Source organism: Trichogramma pretiosum, unplaced genomic scaffold (assembly GCF_000599845.2).
Source record: "Trichogramma pretiosum strain Unisexual culture from Peru unplaced genomic scaffold, Tpre_2.0 scaffold20, whole genome shotgun sequence".
Lineage (NCBI taxonomy): Eukaryota > Metazoa > Arthropoda > Insecta > Hymenoptera > Trichogrammatidae > Trichogramma > Trichogramma pretiosum.
In genome coordinates this window covers 2,099,103-2,116,868 of record NW_019641696.1, presented here as the reverse complement: position 1 = coordinate 2,116,868, position 17,766 = coordinate 2,099,103, and the positions used below count along the sequence as shown (strand labels likewise).

Here is a 17,766-nt window from a genome sequence, read left to right as displayed (position 1 = left end):
TTACCTTCAATCGGCCGGACTCGAGCCTTATCAGGCAGTAATCCGTCCTGCCGGCGGCCAGCAGCAGCATGGCATCCTTCAAGTGCGTGCGAAAGCGAAAGGCTATGTCGGTCGCGCTCTTGGCTTCCTGCACGGGCAAGTGGATGTAGCTCGCCCCGTAGAACGATACTGCACAGACGAAAACAACATACGTATATATACACAAAAAACATCGTTTTTCATGGATTTTCCCAAACAATTTTTCATTTCATGCCGTATGTGTTATGGAAAAATCATGATCGTGGCTGTATAGACGTCGGTACTTCATCAATCTCGATAAACTCGGCTGACTCGTCGGAAAAATTTTCATAAATCTATTTTCGAGCACGAACGTCGATGCAGAGGAGGGGGAGGGGGTGGCAGCTTAAAAATATTATATACCCCTTACGTACATCTACGAGCAGAAAAAAAATTAACGCGAAACTCGCGCGGAGGAATATAGATAAGCTCTCTCTGGTGCACCAGGCCTTGTAAGATGAGATATTCCCGCGCGCGAAAATATATCATAATGATATAAGAAAAATGATAAACTCGAGAGCAAAAGAGCAGCAGCAGCAGCCGACACTAATCAAGGGCTTAATATCGTACTCGCGCAATCGCCAAGATAGCCGCGCGCAATGTGTAACGCAGGTCTTTTCGTGGTGCGGTTTTTTTTCATATCGTACCGGGTACATGTAGTTAAGAACACTGCGCACGCTGACACACGGCGTACGTACACTGAGAAAAAAAATTCATTGATTCAATGAAACGTTTAATTGAATACAATCTATGAAATAATTTCATTGAAATAATCTTTTTTTATTTCATCCAACAAAATATTTAATTGTTTTTACCAAAGTTTCATGAAAACAATTAAATATTTTGTTGGATGAATGAATTATTTCATAGATTGTATTCAATTAAACGTTTCATTGAATCAATGAATTTTTTTTCTCAGTGTATATATATATGTAACCGCGCGCATAGTTTTTTGCGTTGTCTCGCTCTCTGTTTCTCGAAGACAGAAAGAGTATATAAGCAGAGAAAAAGAAGAAGAAGAAGAAGAAGAAGAGTAGGAACTGCATGCACGAGAGGTTGAAGAAATGCTCTTAACTCGCACCCTGGTTTATTTCCATTTTCATGCAGGCGCACTTACATACCGCGTGCATGTGTATGTGTGTATTATATGTATGTTATGTACACACAGACACGAGTCATTTAAGTGCTTTGACTTTGTCGTCGTCGTCGACGACGTTGTCTTTATGCGCTGTGGCGAGCTTTCGTTATACACTATATAAATTCTTTCTTTTTTATATCCTCGAGCTCTCGGCTGATGCGGGCACTTACGTGCGCGCTTCTGCGTACAGCCAACTCAAAAAGGATGCATTGAAAGACGTCGAGCACGCGGCGCAAGTGCGCGGAACACGATACTCGCGCGCGTCGACTGCGTCGATCGTAAAATAATTTCGAAAATTCATGCGAAGATCGATGATATCGCGCGTTGATTATGTCTTCGGTAAAAGTCGAGATTACAATTTTTTTTTTCACTCCGTCTTACACGCTTCACATTTAACGCTCGCGCGTATTATAATGACATCGAAGCCGGCGCAAAAAAAGGCTCGAAAGTATTACATCGCCCAGCTGATTGTAAAAACTGTAAGCTGAATAAATTCTCTCGCTCTCTTGCCCTGCAGCGACTCGACCCTAAGCGCGCGAATCGTTGGCTCGCTCAGATATTACACAATGGAATTCGCGCGCGCGCGAGTAATAAATAGCGCTCTAGGTATAATAATTCACACTATAGCTTGCTTTGCTGGGTCTCGAGTTTTGCACTTTATATCCGAACTTTCTTTGCTTGCGCTCGCCGCCGACGAGCTTGCGAGCTTGCAGCGAGAGCATAGAGAGATCGATTCGACGAGCTTGCACAACTTAACTGCCTTTTTTTCTACGCTCGGTGCGCTCTTCTTCTTTTTTTCAACACGAAGAATCGTTATATTATCTGCGAGAGTAAAGGAAAGAGAAGGAGGAGGATCGATTTGAGTAAGAGAACACAAAGCTCGCGCGCGCGCGTTTAATGATCGTTTCACCAAGTTCGTTATGCTATAGAACTCCTCCGTTCGTTCGTTTATACGTACATATAACGCGGGGTACGAATCAAAGCCGTGTAGCCAGTATAGCAGTCAAATTTTATTCTTCTTTCGCGTCTCATCCTCGCTCCACGTTATGTATAACATGGAGGACTAAATAATAACGCATCGATTGCCAAGCCGAATCGACTTTGTGCGACGCGTTTATTATATACATATTCCCAATTCGAAAGCTTATACACGTTTATCGGAATATATTTATATGGGGGAAAAAAGCTCTCGAACAGAAATTTCCCCCCACGCAGTTTTCATCAGTTTGCCTGGGCTCTTGACTGCAACTGCACCGTATGCAGTGGTATACGAATGTTATATAGAAAGAAAGAAACCTCGGCGGCGGTGGGGTATCTCAGCGTAGCGAAATTAATATACGCGTGTGTGCGGATACGCTCGCAAAGCTCTCTCGCATTTATACACACGATTTCGTTCAATCCGTGCGTCGATCGTCGACTGCTGCACGAACTTTTTATTTTCCATTTTAAGTTCTTTATGAAAAATGAAAAGATGAAAAAAAAAAAAAAAAAAAAAAACGGGAAAAAAAGTTCGACCGAAGCACGCACGAGGCACATGCACACACGCGCTCGAAGAAATCACAGTCAGCAGCACGGCTGCAGCACGTACCTTTGTCGTCGGTTCGACATGTATCCAGAAGAATCGCCAGCGTCAGTGCGGCGGCGAGCAGCAGCTTCGTCAATATCCTTTCCCTCGCCATTACTCAATCCTTTTTTTTTTCGTCTTTTGTCAATAATCCTCCCTTCCTCTCTCTCCCTCTCTCTCTCTCCCTCTGCAACGTCCGACGAATATCTTTCTCTTCGTTCGTGAATTGTCGCGCGATGATCATTCACTCGATCGCCATATCAATTGTTGTCGTCGACAATCTCAGCCGGCTGATTCTCTGCCGCTGTCGCAGCGGCAGCACGGCTGCTCCGTGAAAAAAGAGTCTCTATCGCATGTCGACATGGCCGACGACTTTTTTTTACGTTGCAATTTTTTGATTCACGATGCCGCGTTGACTTTTTTTTTATTCAATTAAGCCGTATACTCGTCGAGCGAAGGTGTCATCTGGCTCCATGGCGCGATTCTCGACGCGCACTGCTCCGTCGCTGCGGCGGACTCGTTTCCAAAAGTAGAGAGATGCACAGAGTAGAGACGCACCAGTCGCGGTGACTCCGGTGTGATACACACACGCACAAGCCGGTGATTTATTTTTGGTCGCCGAGCGTGACGTCTGCTGCGTGTGCCTCTATATACTTTGGCGGCACATCAGGCGCTCCCGTGGCCGTGTCTAGGATTCTGAAACAGTGAAAATAAGAAAAAGGATCGTTTAGATTGATGAGTATACATGGTTATATAAAATCGCGTCTGGTGAGCACATGTATTATTTTTAAACAACAACAAGTGTACTTTGATGAAAAGCTCGTAGCGAGCGAGCCTCTCCGCGACTAATGAGATTTTGGCCGCTGCTACGATACACGAAGAGGAACGGAAACGTGAGATATATAGGTACAAGCGCGTACCTAATATACTTAATTGCGCGTTAAGGAAATTACTTATATTCGAATGTGTGTCAATATCTGTTTCCTGGTACATCGACTTTTTTACCCAGATTTAGAATACATTTTCATTCGTCGTCGAGCTTTTTTTCGCAGAAATCACAAAGCATTTATTATGTAGGCGACTCGAGACTACTAAATATCATACGTATGTACCGGAACAAGATAGTCTCGTAATTAAATTATAATAATTCGAATGAATGTCGAACTCTTGCTCTCAATCTCTCTCTTTCTCTCTGCTGCGTCGTTTATACTGTATATAATAATACCACGCGTTAGGTCTCTCTCTCTCTCTCTCTCTCTCTCTGTACCACGTTATACGCATCGTCTCTCCAGTTTATGTCAGGCTATACATGAATAATATACAGAGCTGCGCTCGTTCGCTCTGGAATCCCATCGGCATTCCTCAATTAAGCGCTAAATAACTCGGCGTCGTTGCGTTGCAGGCAGCAGCAGCGGCGGCGGCGAGCATAGCTCGAGGCAGGGGTGGCATTGGTAGGTATATAGTATCAGCAGCAGCAGAAGTTCGAATTTTCAGTAGAGCAGTAGCCCGATACGCGCTCGACACCCCATCGGTATATTATGGCGTAATACTACTGCTGCTGGCCGTCAACGGCACTCACACAAACACACAGATGCTACACGTACACAATAATGACGCGCGCGGCCGAAGCTGCTGCTGCTGCTGCTGCAGCGAGTTTGCTGCGCGAGCAACATATCCAAGTCGTAAATCCCATAACTTTATGTGCCTCGTGCGCCGCACGGAGGACGAACGAGCCGATGGGCCGCTATATACTGGTTCGCGATTTAATCCTAGCAATGGGCAACAGCGCCGGCGGCAAGTTTCGAGTAGTAGTAGTTGTCCGACAGTAAATATGTTACGACGTAGATGATGTGACCCATTGTGCGCATTACGATTCGCGGCCTATATAGCCGCCTATATATAATACGACGAGGCATCGATATATGTTGTGCGTATGCGATAATATTCGAACTCGCGTGCGGCGCTGCGCATAATGCGTTATAACGTACGTATCGCTACGTAAATCGTAAAATTTATATCGACCTGCAGAGCACGAGAACGAGCGAGAGAAACGTTATACGCGAGAGAGATAATATAACGTGTGTGTACGTAATGCTACTTATGCAGCGGCACGAGAGACGATTAATCAGAGGAGCTTTTTTGAACGGTCTGCAAGCTCGTTCTTTTTTCTTGTCTTTTTTTCTTGTCCTTTTTTCTTGTCTATGTAGAAGAAAACGATGATTTGCACGAGAGGTTTATCTCAGTGACGATAATTTTTTGTTATACATACGCGTGCACGACGATGAATTAAAAAAAAAAAAAAAAAAAAGAAAAAAGTTGACTTTTTTCAACGGTGCAAGCACGTACGATAGGTACGTGTACCCGTGCTTACGTATATTATTATAATGGTAAAGAAATTTCGAAAAATATAAATATTTCAACAATCTCGAGCTTGCGAGTCTGCAGCCCCTCGCGTGCACGCATATTTACGTGTATTACCCTCGGTGCATATAGTCCAAAACGTGATTTTTACATGCACGGATTTTAGCTTTACTACAGCGAAGCCTCGTGAGTAATTTTTGAAGAGAAGTTCCTGGGCACGAGAAAGAAGAAGACGCAGCGGAGTGAAATCTCGCGAGCGATGAAAGATGATGGTAATTTTGAGACTGGCGCGCGTGCATGCACGAGGCGCAGTTTTTGTTCCCGTAAGCTTAATGTGTTTATGTTCCCTATATACGCGTACTACATATACGCGTGTTTATGCAAGCTCTCGAGGCAGAGTTTTTTTTCTCTCCCTTATACACTCTCTTTCTCTATTCTCTATCTCCGTCGAAATCAAAATCCACTCTCTGGGATTCCCGGTCACACACCCACACATACACCCATACACATGCGCACATACAATTTCCTATATACATATATACTACATACTATTCGCATAAAAAAACATTGAACTCATAAAGCTCGAGCTCGTATTTTCCTTTCTCCCTGCGAGCTCCAAACTTTATGTATACTTTTTTTTCATGCCGCGTACTATAGCGGGGTACACATATCCTTAAAAAGGATTTCTCACGCGCTCTCTCTCTCTTTCCCATTCCACGATGGGAGAAAATAACAATTTTACCGTTTTTCATCCCGGGCTACTCTGCGAACGTGCAACTAGCCATACAACCAGTGAGGGATGTAAAAAAAAAAAAAAGAGAGAGAGAAAAAAGAGAGAAGGAACGCAAAGGTAATAGAAATTATGCGCGCAAGTCGACTAACCACCACTGCACCTCCATCGCGACCGCGTGGCACATAACACGCAAGCTATGTGTGCACGCACATAGCATAGAGATACGTTACCGTACGTATGCGAGAGAGAGAGAGAGAGCTGAGAGAGGGAAAGGAATTTGCACACAGGAGCTCGCGCGACCGTGTAATGGCACGACATATATATGAAGCTCATTTACAACGCGTTTACGGCATATTACATATACCGTATACGATACGTACTCGTGCGTACATTACACGTTTGTGTGTGCTTGCGCGGAAGCTCGCGCGCCGGGCTGCTCGAGACGCACACATATAATATATATATACGGTCGGAATAAAACAGTACATTATTATTATTATTATTATTATTTTTTTTTTTTTGATTTCGTAACGTGTTGTAAGTATACGTGCACAGGTACACCTCGTAAGTACACGTTGTAGTGGTCGCTCGTCCCCGTCTTTCGAGTACATAATCAAAAAAGCACACGACGACAACAAGGGCCCCCGCGCTCGCGCAAGCTCTCGTTTTGTGCTGTACGGCTGCTCTCGTTTTCTCGTTTCTTTCGTTATTTTCTTCTCCTTTTTTTATTCTACTTTTTACTTTTCTCGCTCTTCTAGCCTACATACATAAGTTCGTCACACGAAGCGCGAGAGCAGCTATCGGCCTCGGCGTTGAACTCGTTTTTCGTTTCTTTTCTCCTTTTTTTTTTGCTTCAACTCATACGTATGTTCAGCCGCTGCTGCTGCTGCTGCACCAGCTCGATACATCGACTCGACTACGCGGCTACTACTACGGCTAGTAGCAGCACTACTACTACTAGTACTACCTAAGCTTTTGAGATGTTTGAGCAGTAGCGCTCGGATTTCAGATATTCATGCTGCTGCTGCTGCTGCTACGGGCGACACCGCCTGTAAGTGTGTATATGCGTGTGTTTGCATGTGTGCGGCTGCAGCAGCAGACGCGCCATACTCTGGTCGGTATAGGCTACTACTTTGCGTCCACTACACTCGCTTGCGCGCACTACCTCCCCGACGTAGAGAGCGAGAGAGAAAAGACGTTGAATAATTGAGTATCTCGAGCTCGAGTTTCCCTACACTACTGTGCAGTATAGGCTAGCGCATGATGTTCTCTGGCCGCACCGTCTCAGCTGCGGATGGCAGGTATGATGGAAAAAATGACGAGATGTTCGACGTCATCCTCACTTCGTCACGGACTTTTTTCGGGTTTGTAATCACGACGCGTAACGAGCATCACTGCTCGTAAACGTAATTTTAATGTGGTAACAAACGTTATCAGTTTAATTACCCATATAAAGGTTTGTATGACGCCTAAGATTTGCACCTGATTCGCCGAGTTCAGTGATATTTCGAAAAAATTTTTCAAAGATTGAAAAGCTTTTGAAGTTTAGTCAAGTTACATGATACTCTCATGCCTCAAATTATGATTTTTACTAGTTTTTCTTTTCATAGGAGCACAGGGTTAAAAATACATAACTAATCGTACTGCTGTGGCGAGGCACTTAATTAAAAAAAAAAGTAAAGAAACTTATAGCGTATAGATTAATAATACTTGTCATTGAATGATGCATATTATTCATATAAATTTATTGATGTTTCATGGTAAACACGTAAAAAAAGTATAAAAAATCAATTTTTCATAACAACGCGGAAATAAGCTTTCAAAGACTGATAATAATAGCTCTAAAATTATTTGTTCATATATCACAAACGGACAGCTTTGAATATTCCAATGAATAATTGTGTGGATTATAGTACCACACCATATTATAATCATCGATCTTATCATCGCGTACGGCTTTGATAAAATCCAAATAAGCTGAGACTCTCGTATATTTAGATACATCTCCGCAATAATAATGCGTGTGGTGACTGATAACGCCAATTAGTGTTTGTAAATCTTCGTCGTAGAGAGGACCGCCACTATCACCCTAAAAAAATGAGAGTTATACGACATTTGAACAAACGAGTCTAAATTTTCTAAACAATCTCTAAAATTTAATTTACAAAGCAGAATCCTCCAAGATGGTCCGGTGCTTCGACGCAAACCTGATCATCGTAACAAACGTCACCGGGCTCCTCTACGTTTATTGGCGCACGAGCGAATCGTAAAAATTGACTGATGGGACCCGATACTATCTGGCCGTCCGGCATGTCCGTTTGATAATAAGTCCCAAATCCAGACATGAGTGCCTCTCGATGATCCGGTGGCAAGTATTGATCGGGTTTGGGTAAATCGACAAAGTCGATGTACGGCTCAATGCCTATGGGCATCGGTTCTCTCAGCTACATTTTCAATAAATTGTAAACCATTAATAAATGATTGATTATGCGGTATCTTTCCAACTCACTTTTAACACGGCTATATCGTAATCGTAAACGTCGACTTGGTTCTCCGTGTAATTGTACGGTATGAAAATGGTATCGACGTCGCGATACACGCCATGGTCGCGATCTTTTAAATCGACAGTTCCCGCGACGACGGTCCACGGTATGTCGAGAAACTCGCGCAGTGCCTGGTTGGTGAAGCAGTGGGCAGCCGTCAGGATGTGCCAACGGTCGATTATGCTGCCACCGCAAAAGTGCTCGGTGCAATTTCTCAAAGTCATGGCTTGTATCGAGACTTGATGGGGAAATTGTCCCGGCAATGCAAATTCGCCTTTGATCGTTCTGTTCTCTAAAATCGTTCGATAAACAGGAAATATATACCTCTTTCAATGTAACGAGCGATGAGAAAATGTTTAAAAACTTACTGCCGATGGCATTGCTAGTAATCGGGTCAATTAATTGTAATCCTAGGAATAAACTGAAAAACAATTTTTTCTGCATGTCTGTTATGCAATTTTAATCTATCTACTAATGCACTGATAGTTTTGAAGCTTTTACTCGAATGCTCGAACGCTTTAAGAATTTAATCACTGAGGTATTTCACGAAAAATTCATAAAATTTTTTAAAACTACATAATACCTTACGTCGATAGATATAAAATTCGGAAGCATGCATAGTCGGAAGGAAATTCGATTTTTACTATCGTATCGGTAAGATAAGGCTCGCTTAAATAACTTTAACATTTCTAATTTCTATTTTACAACGAAATCTTTTTAAACGAATTTTTTTTAATAAGCAGCAGTTATGACGGTCCAATAGTCCGTGATATTATTATTGCACGAATAATAAGTGAAGTTTAGATAATTGTAAAAGTTGATTAAAAATCTGACGATTTCTGACCAATCCAAAGTCATTGTCATAAGTAAAGACTGATTTTGATTATGCGGAGCTTTTGTTACATAGTGTATGAAAAAATCCATTGCTCTAAGAATTTTCTCATTTTTCAGTAAAATAGAAGTAATCTAGAGCTAAGAGAGATACGAGAAAAGCAATATATAAAATAACGAACACCCTAATTAATTAATATACATGCATTGTACGCGAATCTATAGGGACCATCTAAAAAAAATTCAAAGAAGAAAAAAGTCAAATTTCCACGTACAGTCAACTTTTTTATCGTCAAATTCGTTTTAACGATTAATAATTTTTTAAGGCACACGTACGCGCTCCCTACTATACATAATATATGTAAAAGCGCCCCTGCACCGCTTCGAGCTCGCTCGCTGGCTGTGCCGCGCGCAAAGTGAAATAACGGATAATGTTTGCGCTAATCGCGTACGGGAATGCATTTTTCACGCTCGGTAAATCACCTCGTCGCGTCGTCTTTCTCTCCCGCTTGCCATTCTCGTACACACTCTCGGGCACGCGTCTATATATAGAGGAAAACGAGAGGGAGAGAGAGAGAGGTAAAACGTGAATAATTACGCGCTTCGTGCCCGAGCCAAAAACGTAAATATAACAAACGAGGGAAAAGAGAGAGAGCCACGAACCGGTGCCCTTATATATTTTCTTCCTCCTTCTCTCCTCTATTCTATTACGCAAGCAGCTATATAGTCCCCATATAGTCACTGCATATATAGAGAGTCGAGATCGTGGAATTTAATGTATATTTTAACACGCACGTGGACGACGATCTCTCTCTCTCTCTTCCTCTTTTGTTATGTTCAACACGGCATAAAGATGAGAAACTCGACGTCGAGCTCTTAAAAGCTCTCGAGCGCGCGCGCGCGCGGGGGCGGCCATATAATAGTAGCTCTTGCTGCCTCTTCCCTCGACGTTCCGTTGCGTCCACGCACACAGCCACACGCACATAGTGTTTTTGCTCTCTCTCTCTCTCTCTCTCTCTCGCTTGCGTCGGTGTGTAAGTATGCGTGCTGCGCTACGAGAGAAGCGATTACTCGCCTCGTCGCCGCGAGAGGTTATTAAAACGCGATTTTCAATATTAATCCTCCGCGCGAGCAACGAGCTTTGTTATAATAAAAGGGTATACTTATACTGCTCTACGCATATTAAGCGCGAAGCTGCTGAGAGTTGCGGAAAAGATTTCGCCTGAAATTCCAACTTTCGCGCCGCCGCTATACCGCGAGCTTAAGTAATGACATTATCGAGTTTTCTCAAGTCGCCGCTTTTCACGCTCGAGTTTATGTATACACACACGCACACACTTGCGCGCGGAGAGTTCAAGCGACGACAATCGGCTTTTAGTAATGAATTTTTCACTTATATTAACGAGCGTAAAGTAATGGGGTGGGGCCCTTGCGCCGCGCGCATTACACTCGTTTTATAAACTTTAGTACGATCGATGTGCTACTGCTGCGAGCGCGAGAGCTCTCGATAAATCGATTAAACTCTCATTAATTTTTCGTTATAGCTCGCGATCCGCGCGGCGTTGATGAAAATCGAATGAAAGACTAGGAAAATAATCGGCGCAGTACTGAGCACACACACACACACATACGTACGTATACGCGCAAGTTTCGCGCGTTATATTCTCTCTCTCTCTCTCTCTCTCTCTCTCCGAAACGCAAACAAACACACTCGAAACTCGAGTGCAAACACAAACTCGTGCTGCTGCTGCTGCATCTGCAGCTGTTTCCTATACAAGTGCAGCTAGCAGCAGCGGCAGCATCAGCACGCTATATGGGGAAAGAAAAATCGATACGCTCGCGGCACACGTTATATTGTGTATATATAGCACAGCTGTGCGCGGGCCTGTATACATATAAGTAAAAAAGCCATCGGTTTTAGAGAGAAAGCGCCAAAGCGACCTGGACGACGTCGAGGATGTCGTCGACAAAGAGAGAGCCTGAGCTAGCCATCTCCTCCGCCCCTCTCAAAAAAAGAGAGAGAGAGAGAGAGAAGAAGTTTTATCGTCCCCAGGAAGCGTCGGTTATATACTCAGTTATATATACAGAGAGAGACGCGCAAGCTCAACGGTGAAAAGAGCTCGATTGTTACCGTCGTACCACCGCAGGGGATGGCGAGAGACAGAGACAGAGAAGAGTCGAGGGAAAGATTCACATTGCCTTTTTTCTGTTCTTTCTCTCTCTCTCTCTCTCACTCACTACACTCTTTATTCGCTCCATTGTACTCTCCTTTCCTATCTCGCCCTCTGTACGTATACGTAGCCTGGCCGAGCCAAGCGTGTGGGTGAATTTTAAATTCACGTTTGAAAAGCTCGGCTACTGGTTTTTATCCCCCCACCCTCATCCCTTTTCTCTTTCTCTATCCTTGCATACACACAACCACACGCTGCACGAGTCATTCTTGCATGCCTGTGTATGTATGTAAGCACACCGCATCCTTATGCGTATTCGAAAAAGCTTATTATATAGCTCTCCAGCTCTTTCTCTCGACTTGCCGCGTTGGTAAAATAAGAAAGCTCGTTTCGTTGAATGCACCACCGGAGTAGGTGGCCTGTATGTTTGTGTGTGTGTGTGTGTGTTTGTGGCTTTAAAGGGCCAAAGAGAGAGGATCGCCTCCCGAATGGCCGTTGCGATTAAAATAAAATGAAGTAAAACGATTTTACTATACCTTTAAAGGTATCCAAGTCATTTTCGTTCTGTTTTTATAATGAAAATAGTGCCTATCGTACACGTGAAAATATCTACGTGGAAGAAGCGACGACAAAAGCTCGACGACGACGACGACACTCAGGCCCCGTCGCCAGAAAACAAGCGAGCTATATTCAGAAGCGCAGCGGCGAATTAAAGCACAGAAGACAGGCAGCGAGTCGAGCAGCAGCAGCAGCAGCCCCAACAGTGACACGAAGATTCCGTTGCTGCTGCTGCTGCTGCTGCTGCTGCTGCTGCTGCTGCTGCTGCTACTGCACACAGCAGAGTCTCTGAGCTGAGTGTTGTACATAATAATAATAATAATAATAATAATAATAATAACATTAGCCGAGCGCGTCCCTCACTCGTCGTCGCCGGCGCTGCGGCGCATCGCAAAAGGAAATTTATGCGAATGCGGGTGTTTCAACGCGCGCGACGACGACGCACAAGCGCGGCGAGGGACAGCACTCGGCGGGCTTTCTTGAGGCGCGCACACGGAAGTAGAGCCGCGTAAATTGAGTAGGAGTGCAGCCATTACATTTATAATTTAATTCGTCACGATCATTACGCGTTGAAAATTCGGCAGAGAATCTAGCGCGTGCGTGCGTGCATACGCAATGCTGCGCACACAGTTCGATTTCTCGCGCGATATCTCTCGAGATAAATCAATCGCGGCCGCGGCAACGTCTGAGCTTGCGTCAAGAGAGAGAAACAGAGAGTAATTTATTACCTCGCCTCACCGCGCTTAAACTGTGTGTACGGTAACGCCACGTACTACCTAGGCTACACGTGCCGTTCACTATGCGTTCGAGGCAAGAAATCGGAGGATTCCGTATACATACGCAAGAGCGTATGCGCTTAGACACAGCATCGACTTCGCGCAGCAGTTCTATATAAGCCATTGTGCGGGTATAAACGTTGTTATCGGGGCCGCAGTAGTACACCTCTCGTATGCAAAGCTCGGCTATTTAATTTTGGGAATGATCGCGGGGTGACAAGAATCAACAATAATTGGCTTCAATGGTTTTAAATTTTTTTTCTATTTATGAAATCACCATCCTTCGTACTTTGTGCTACGAAGGCCTACAGGAGGCTTAAAGGACCGTGCGCAGGAGGCAGACATCGTTATACCAAAGCAAAGCATGCCTTGTGAAAAACTAACAACCTGATTTATGCAATTATTTTGACTTTGCCAGTTACATATTTGCCGATGATGGTGCCCTCGCCATCTAGTGGCGAAGGTATAAATTTACAGTTACGGTTAATTATTTAAATGAAGCATTTGATAATAATGACTAATAATATATTTATTTGCGAGATCGGCCTTGGCTAATATTACATTTTAAACTACTTATAAATAAGCTTTAATTCCGGCAAAGTATACTCTTATTTACAACAGAAGAGTTTTAATAGCAACGTTACCGATAAAATATTAATTGTAATTTTTCACAAATCAATTATAACTAATGTATTGGAATATCAAAATAATCATCAAAGATGTACTTTTAATTATTTGATACAGTGTGACCATCATAGATTTTTTAAGTGTTATTTACAAATTTGGAGATAATTCATTAAAATATTAAAATTTCGAAAAAATCGTCAAAGTTAAATTTGTTGTTATTGCTCGCTCATTAATCATGAAACAAGTCATAGTCAATAGCAACACTTTACTTATGCTGTACTTAGATTTTCAATACGAAGTATCACTTTGCGTGTCCAGACCTTATTGGATTACATGTAAACAAAATTAATCGAACTTGTAAGACAGAGGCTTTAATGACTTTTTATTTGTGCTCGTAAAATGTCTAATATATCAATTCTTTTTTCTTCTGTATATAAATTAAAAGTGGGCAACTTTATATTTCATCTTCCTATTGGGTGTCGAAGTCTACTGCATATAGATACACCAATATGGCGACGTACTCCCAGAGATTACTACGCGTTTGTTACAAATAATCTCGATTAAACGCATTCTCGTCGTATCAATTATCTGCGAGTGGAGTGTGACAATTAAAATTCATGTAAAATTCGACGAGGAATCCGAATATCGAATTATTTTTCACCCAAGCCTCCGGGAAAGCCGTGAAAATTGAAAATTAATTACACCATTCAATTCCCCGCAATATTTTTTTTCGCTGAGATCTCGTGATTGACATAAAAATGACCATTTGAAACATAATCTTAACACGACGCTTCAGTGAATTATCGATTTAGGAGATGAATTTTCCGGGAAATTGAAAATTCTAAGAGCAAACTATTGAAGTAGAGCTGTGTACCTTTCGAAATCTTGCATCAGTATTTCGATCGGTTAAGTATTCCCCGAGATCTCGTGGTTGACTCATGTTTGACAAAAAATCGGAAAAAACGTGTTATACGTGGCACCAAACCATTTGAAAATTTGCATGGGTTCATTATTTTTGATTTCCTATCGAATGATACCTATTTGGTAGCAATCGGAACACCGGAAGTACCCTAACTATAGAACTACCTTTTTTTATTTCTTTCGTGCAGATGTATAGAAAAGGTGCGCTGCACCTAACCGACATTTCTTAGCTAAATGAGGCTAATTTCAATGGATTTCAATAGAATAAACTTATTTTAATCATTATATATTTTTATTAACATAATTTTATAAAAAGGCCGGCTAGGTACTACCGCACCTCTTGATTTAATGCGGTTTTAAAGCTCGTCTAAATTTTTTGACACGATAAAATCGTCATTTCCAGATCATTTAAAATGGTCACTCGATGTTTATAACAATAAAGTCACGGAATGCAAGCTAATTAACGTCGATACATTTCAAAATATTTTTCAACGGTCACCTTTTTACGTTATTGAGTCGTTATATTAAACGTCGAGCATTTCCACCTGGCGTAAATCCGATCCATTCATTTAGTCGACAAATGCGAATCTCGAGTGACGAACGATACTATACATACTCGATCGCGAATAGAAATTCCATTATCTGGTCATTCCTATATTATACATCGGTATGCGCGTATATACGAGTATTCGCGCACTCGTTTATACTTTTATTCAGTTATATACGAATTTTTCTGCATCGGTTTTGTCGATGTCGTCGTATATAATAATATCGGAATTCGAAATCGTATCGTGGCGTATTATTCGACGACACGTGAGTGAATGAATTTCGCATTTTTTTGCTCCAATACGGAATTTCTATATACGCAAAGGAACGATCGCGGATGAATCAATGGCGCATCGCAATTGGACGTTTTTTTATATATAACCCATCAAGAGAAAAATAAGAGACTAAACGTCGCGCTCGGTCGGGGATAACGTAATAAATAAAGTATATGAGGAGCGTGTACGCCGCAGCTCTTTCTGCCATACTTGCCAGAGCGAGCGCGAGCGCGCTCCTCGATAAAGACGACGTCGCGCATCTATACGCATTATATGACTTGGTCGTCGCGCAAACTTACGCCATAAACACCGTTGCGCGCGTGTACATAAAATATTATATCGTCTCTGGTGATAGGGATCGCGTGCTACTGCTGCTGCTGCTGCTGCTGCTGCTGCTGCTGCTGCTGCTGCTGCTGTAGCTGCTGCGCGATGACGCGAAAACGTGACGTGCATGCGATATAAGACATCGTAAGAAAATGCCAAAAATAAAAGAAAGACGTCCCCCCTCATACAGCATATAGAGCTTGCAAAGCTCGTTTATATGTGTGTGTGAGTGTGTGCAGCTAGATATATATAAACGTGTGTGCAGTACAAACACGCACAAAGACACAGAGAGAGAGAGAGAGAGAGAGAGACTGACAGCAGCAGTTCTGGAGAGAGACAAGGCGTGTATGGGTGCGCGTTATATGCTGCTGCTGCATGGACTAAACTCCGGTGATGCGCGCGAGTAACGCGCGAGCTCGTCGGCGATCGATCGAGCGCCGGCTACGAGAGAGAGAAGAGAGTATACGTATATATGGCAAACGAGTCGTTCTCGTTCTGTGTTCTCTTGCTGCTGCTGCTGCTGATGCAGAGCTTCGGCGTAGATATATACCTGTATATCATCCACATATCCTTACGGTCGGTCGCGTGTATGGATATGTTAAAGTTTTCGAGATTGGTTTATGACGAATTCGTATTGGTGAAGGTAATCCTTTTTTTTTTGCTCCCGTATTTGTGTGTTTAAGAAAAGTTTGTTTAAACCATTGGTATCAAAAAACTTTTTGTTCGTGATGTTGAGAATTTTGGGGAGGGTCTGTAATCCTTTATCAGCGACCCGAATTAGCGCAAAATAGCAAGAGATAGCCGGTCGTCCGGTTTTTTTTTCATTTCGATATCTCTCGAATTTTTCACAGACGCTGAGAAATAATTAAACAATTTAACAGAAATTGATTAGCAGAAAAAGAATCTCTGAATTTTTTCATCTTCGAAGATTCAAAAAAATCCAACTTGATTAGCGATAAGCATCAATTTTGCAAAAATGTCAACTTTAGGTCTTTGTACGAGAGGCCCTGCGGTATAGAAATGCTCAAATTGATAATGATCTAGTGACCATAAAATGTACATTTAACATGTTTTAAATATTCATGTGTAATACATGAACATTGATTAACTTGTCTTTGTTGATATATCATTTTAACTAACCTGATGTTAACAATTTTATTATTTAAAAAGATTAATACCAGTTTTAAACACTTTTACGATAATATCACTTTGAGTCTCCACCATTAGATGGCAAATACTCTCATCTGTATATCTGCAAGTGTCAACGTTAAAATAATTGTATAAGTCAAGATTATGAACGATTCTAAAAATTATGTGACGAAGTTCTCTTTTTGTGTGATCGCATTGTATGGTAATCCGCGAGATAAACAATTCCCTTAAACAGATTCCGGAGACACCTATGAGCTACTTATCGCATGTACACACTCAGACGAAACCGTTAAAACTTCGCCCAGCCACTAGATGACGAGCGCCTTTATCTATAAATGTGCGTGGGGCAAAGTAAGAAAACATGCGAAAGTAACGAGCGGTTTTGATCGTATTAGGTTGGTCGTTCAAAGAAAAATCGCTTATTTGATAGAGGATCTATACTTGGCGTGAAATATAGGCAAAAGCATACCCTATATGCTATTATATATCCGGACTAAAAGACCCTTTAACGTCTCTGAAACTTTTTCGTTGACTACGAACTAGCCGCATGAAAACGTTGAATACTTTTTACTAGGGCATACACAAAATCAACAAGTCTTTACCGCCAGCCATTAAAAAACATTCCTTGTTTTTCCATTTTTATTTTACGCTTAATCAGCTGCACGCACATTCGATCTCCCAATCAGCAACGAATTCGCGCGTGAAAGTCTCGCGGCTTATTAGCAATCGATTTTCTATTTAACGGCAATATATTATATTATTATATGAAGCGGGCACGAAGCTGCAAAGCGGGGACGTCAAAGAGTGAATACGGGCGTGCGTACGTACACCTGATTAATTGAACGTGTTTACGAAGACTTTGATACGACAGTGTGGCAGCAGCAGCTCGCAGTTCATACTGCTGTGCAAAGTCTGCGGCTGATTTCCTGCCAACGTATACATTGGCAGAAAATTTTACAATTTATGCGGTTTTCGTTCGTAACGTTTATAATATATTATGTTATATGCTCAAACGAGCGGGGAATCGCGCGTAAATATTATTTCGACAAATTCACGGGCTTCGAATAATATTCTATATATTTCATATAAATCGTATCCGAGTCTGCTGTATAACCGCAAGCTTCGATCGAACGTAAAATTGCGAGCACACACATGTACACGAATCCGTGCGCAGAGACTTTTTCCGCTTGCA

At 42.3% G+C, this 17,766-nt stretch overlaps 2 protein-coding genes across 2 annotated transcripts in view; both read right to left on the bottom strand.

The window, feature by feature from the left end:
• The window catches only part of LOC106656461 (chondroitin sulfate proteoglycan 4), a 44,724-nt gene that overhangs the window by 25,199 nt on the left and 1,759 nt on the right, over positions 1-17,766 (bottom strand). The window contains exons 2-3 of the mRNA XM_014377459.2: positions 2,784-3,455; positions 5-168 (exon numbers count right to left, since the gene is read on the bottom strand). Coding sequence (XP_014232945.1) covers positions 5-168; positions 2,784-2,874 — 255 coding nt within the window. The 5' untranslated portion in view covers positions 2,875-3,455. The remainder of the gene's footprint in view (positions 1-4; positions 169-2,783; positions 3,456-17,766) is intronic.
• LOC111694337 (chymotrypsin-C-like) lies at positions 7,709-8,840 on the bottom strand. Its single transcript, XM_023462120.1, has 4 exons — positions 8,765-8,840; positions 8,363-8,688; positions 8,019-8,297; positions 7,709-7,942 (listed from the first exon to the last, which is right to left on the bottom strand). The coding sequence occupies exons 1-4, from the start codon at positions 8,838-8,840 to the stop codon at positions 7,709-7,711; spliced, it is 915 nt and encodes a 304-aa protein (XP_023317888.1).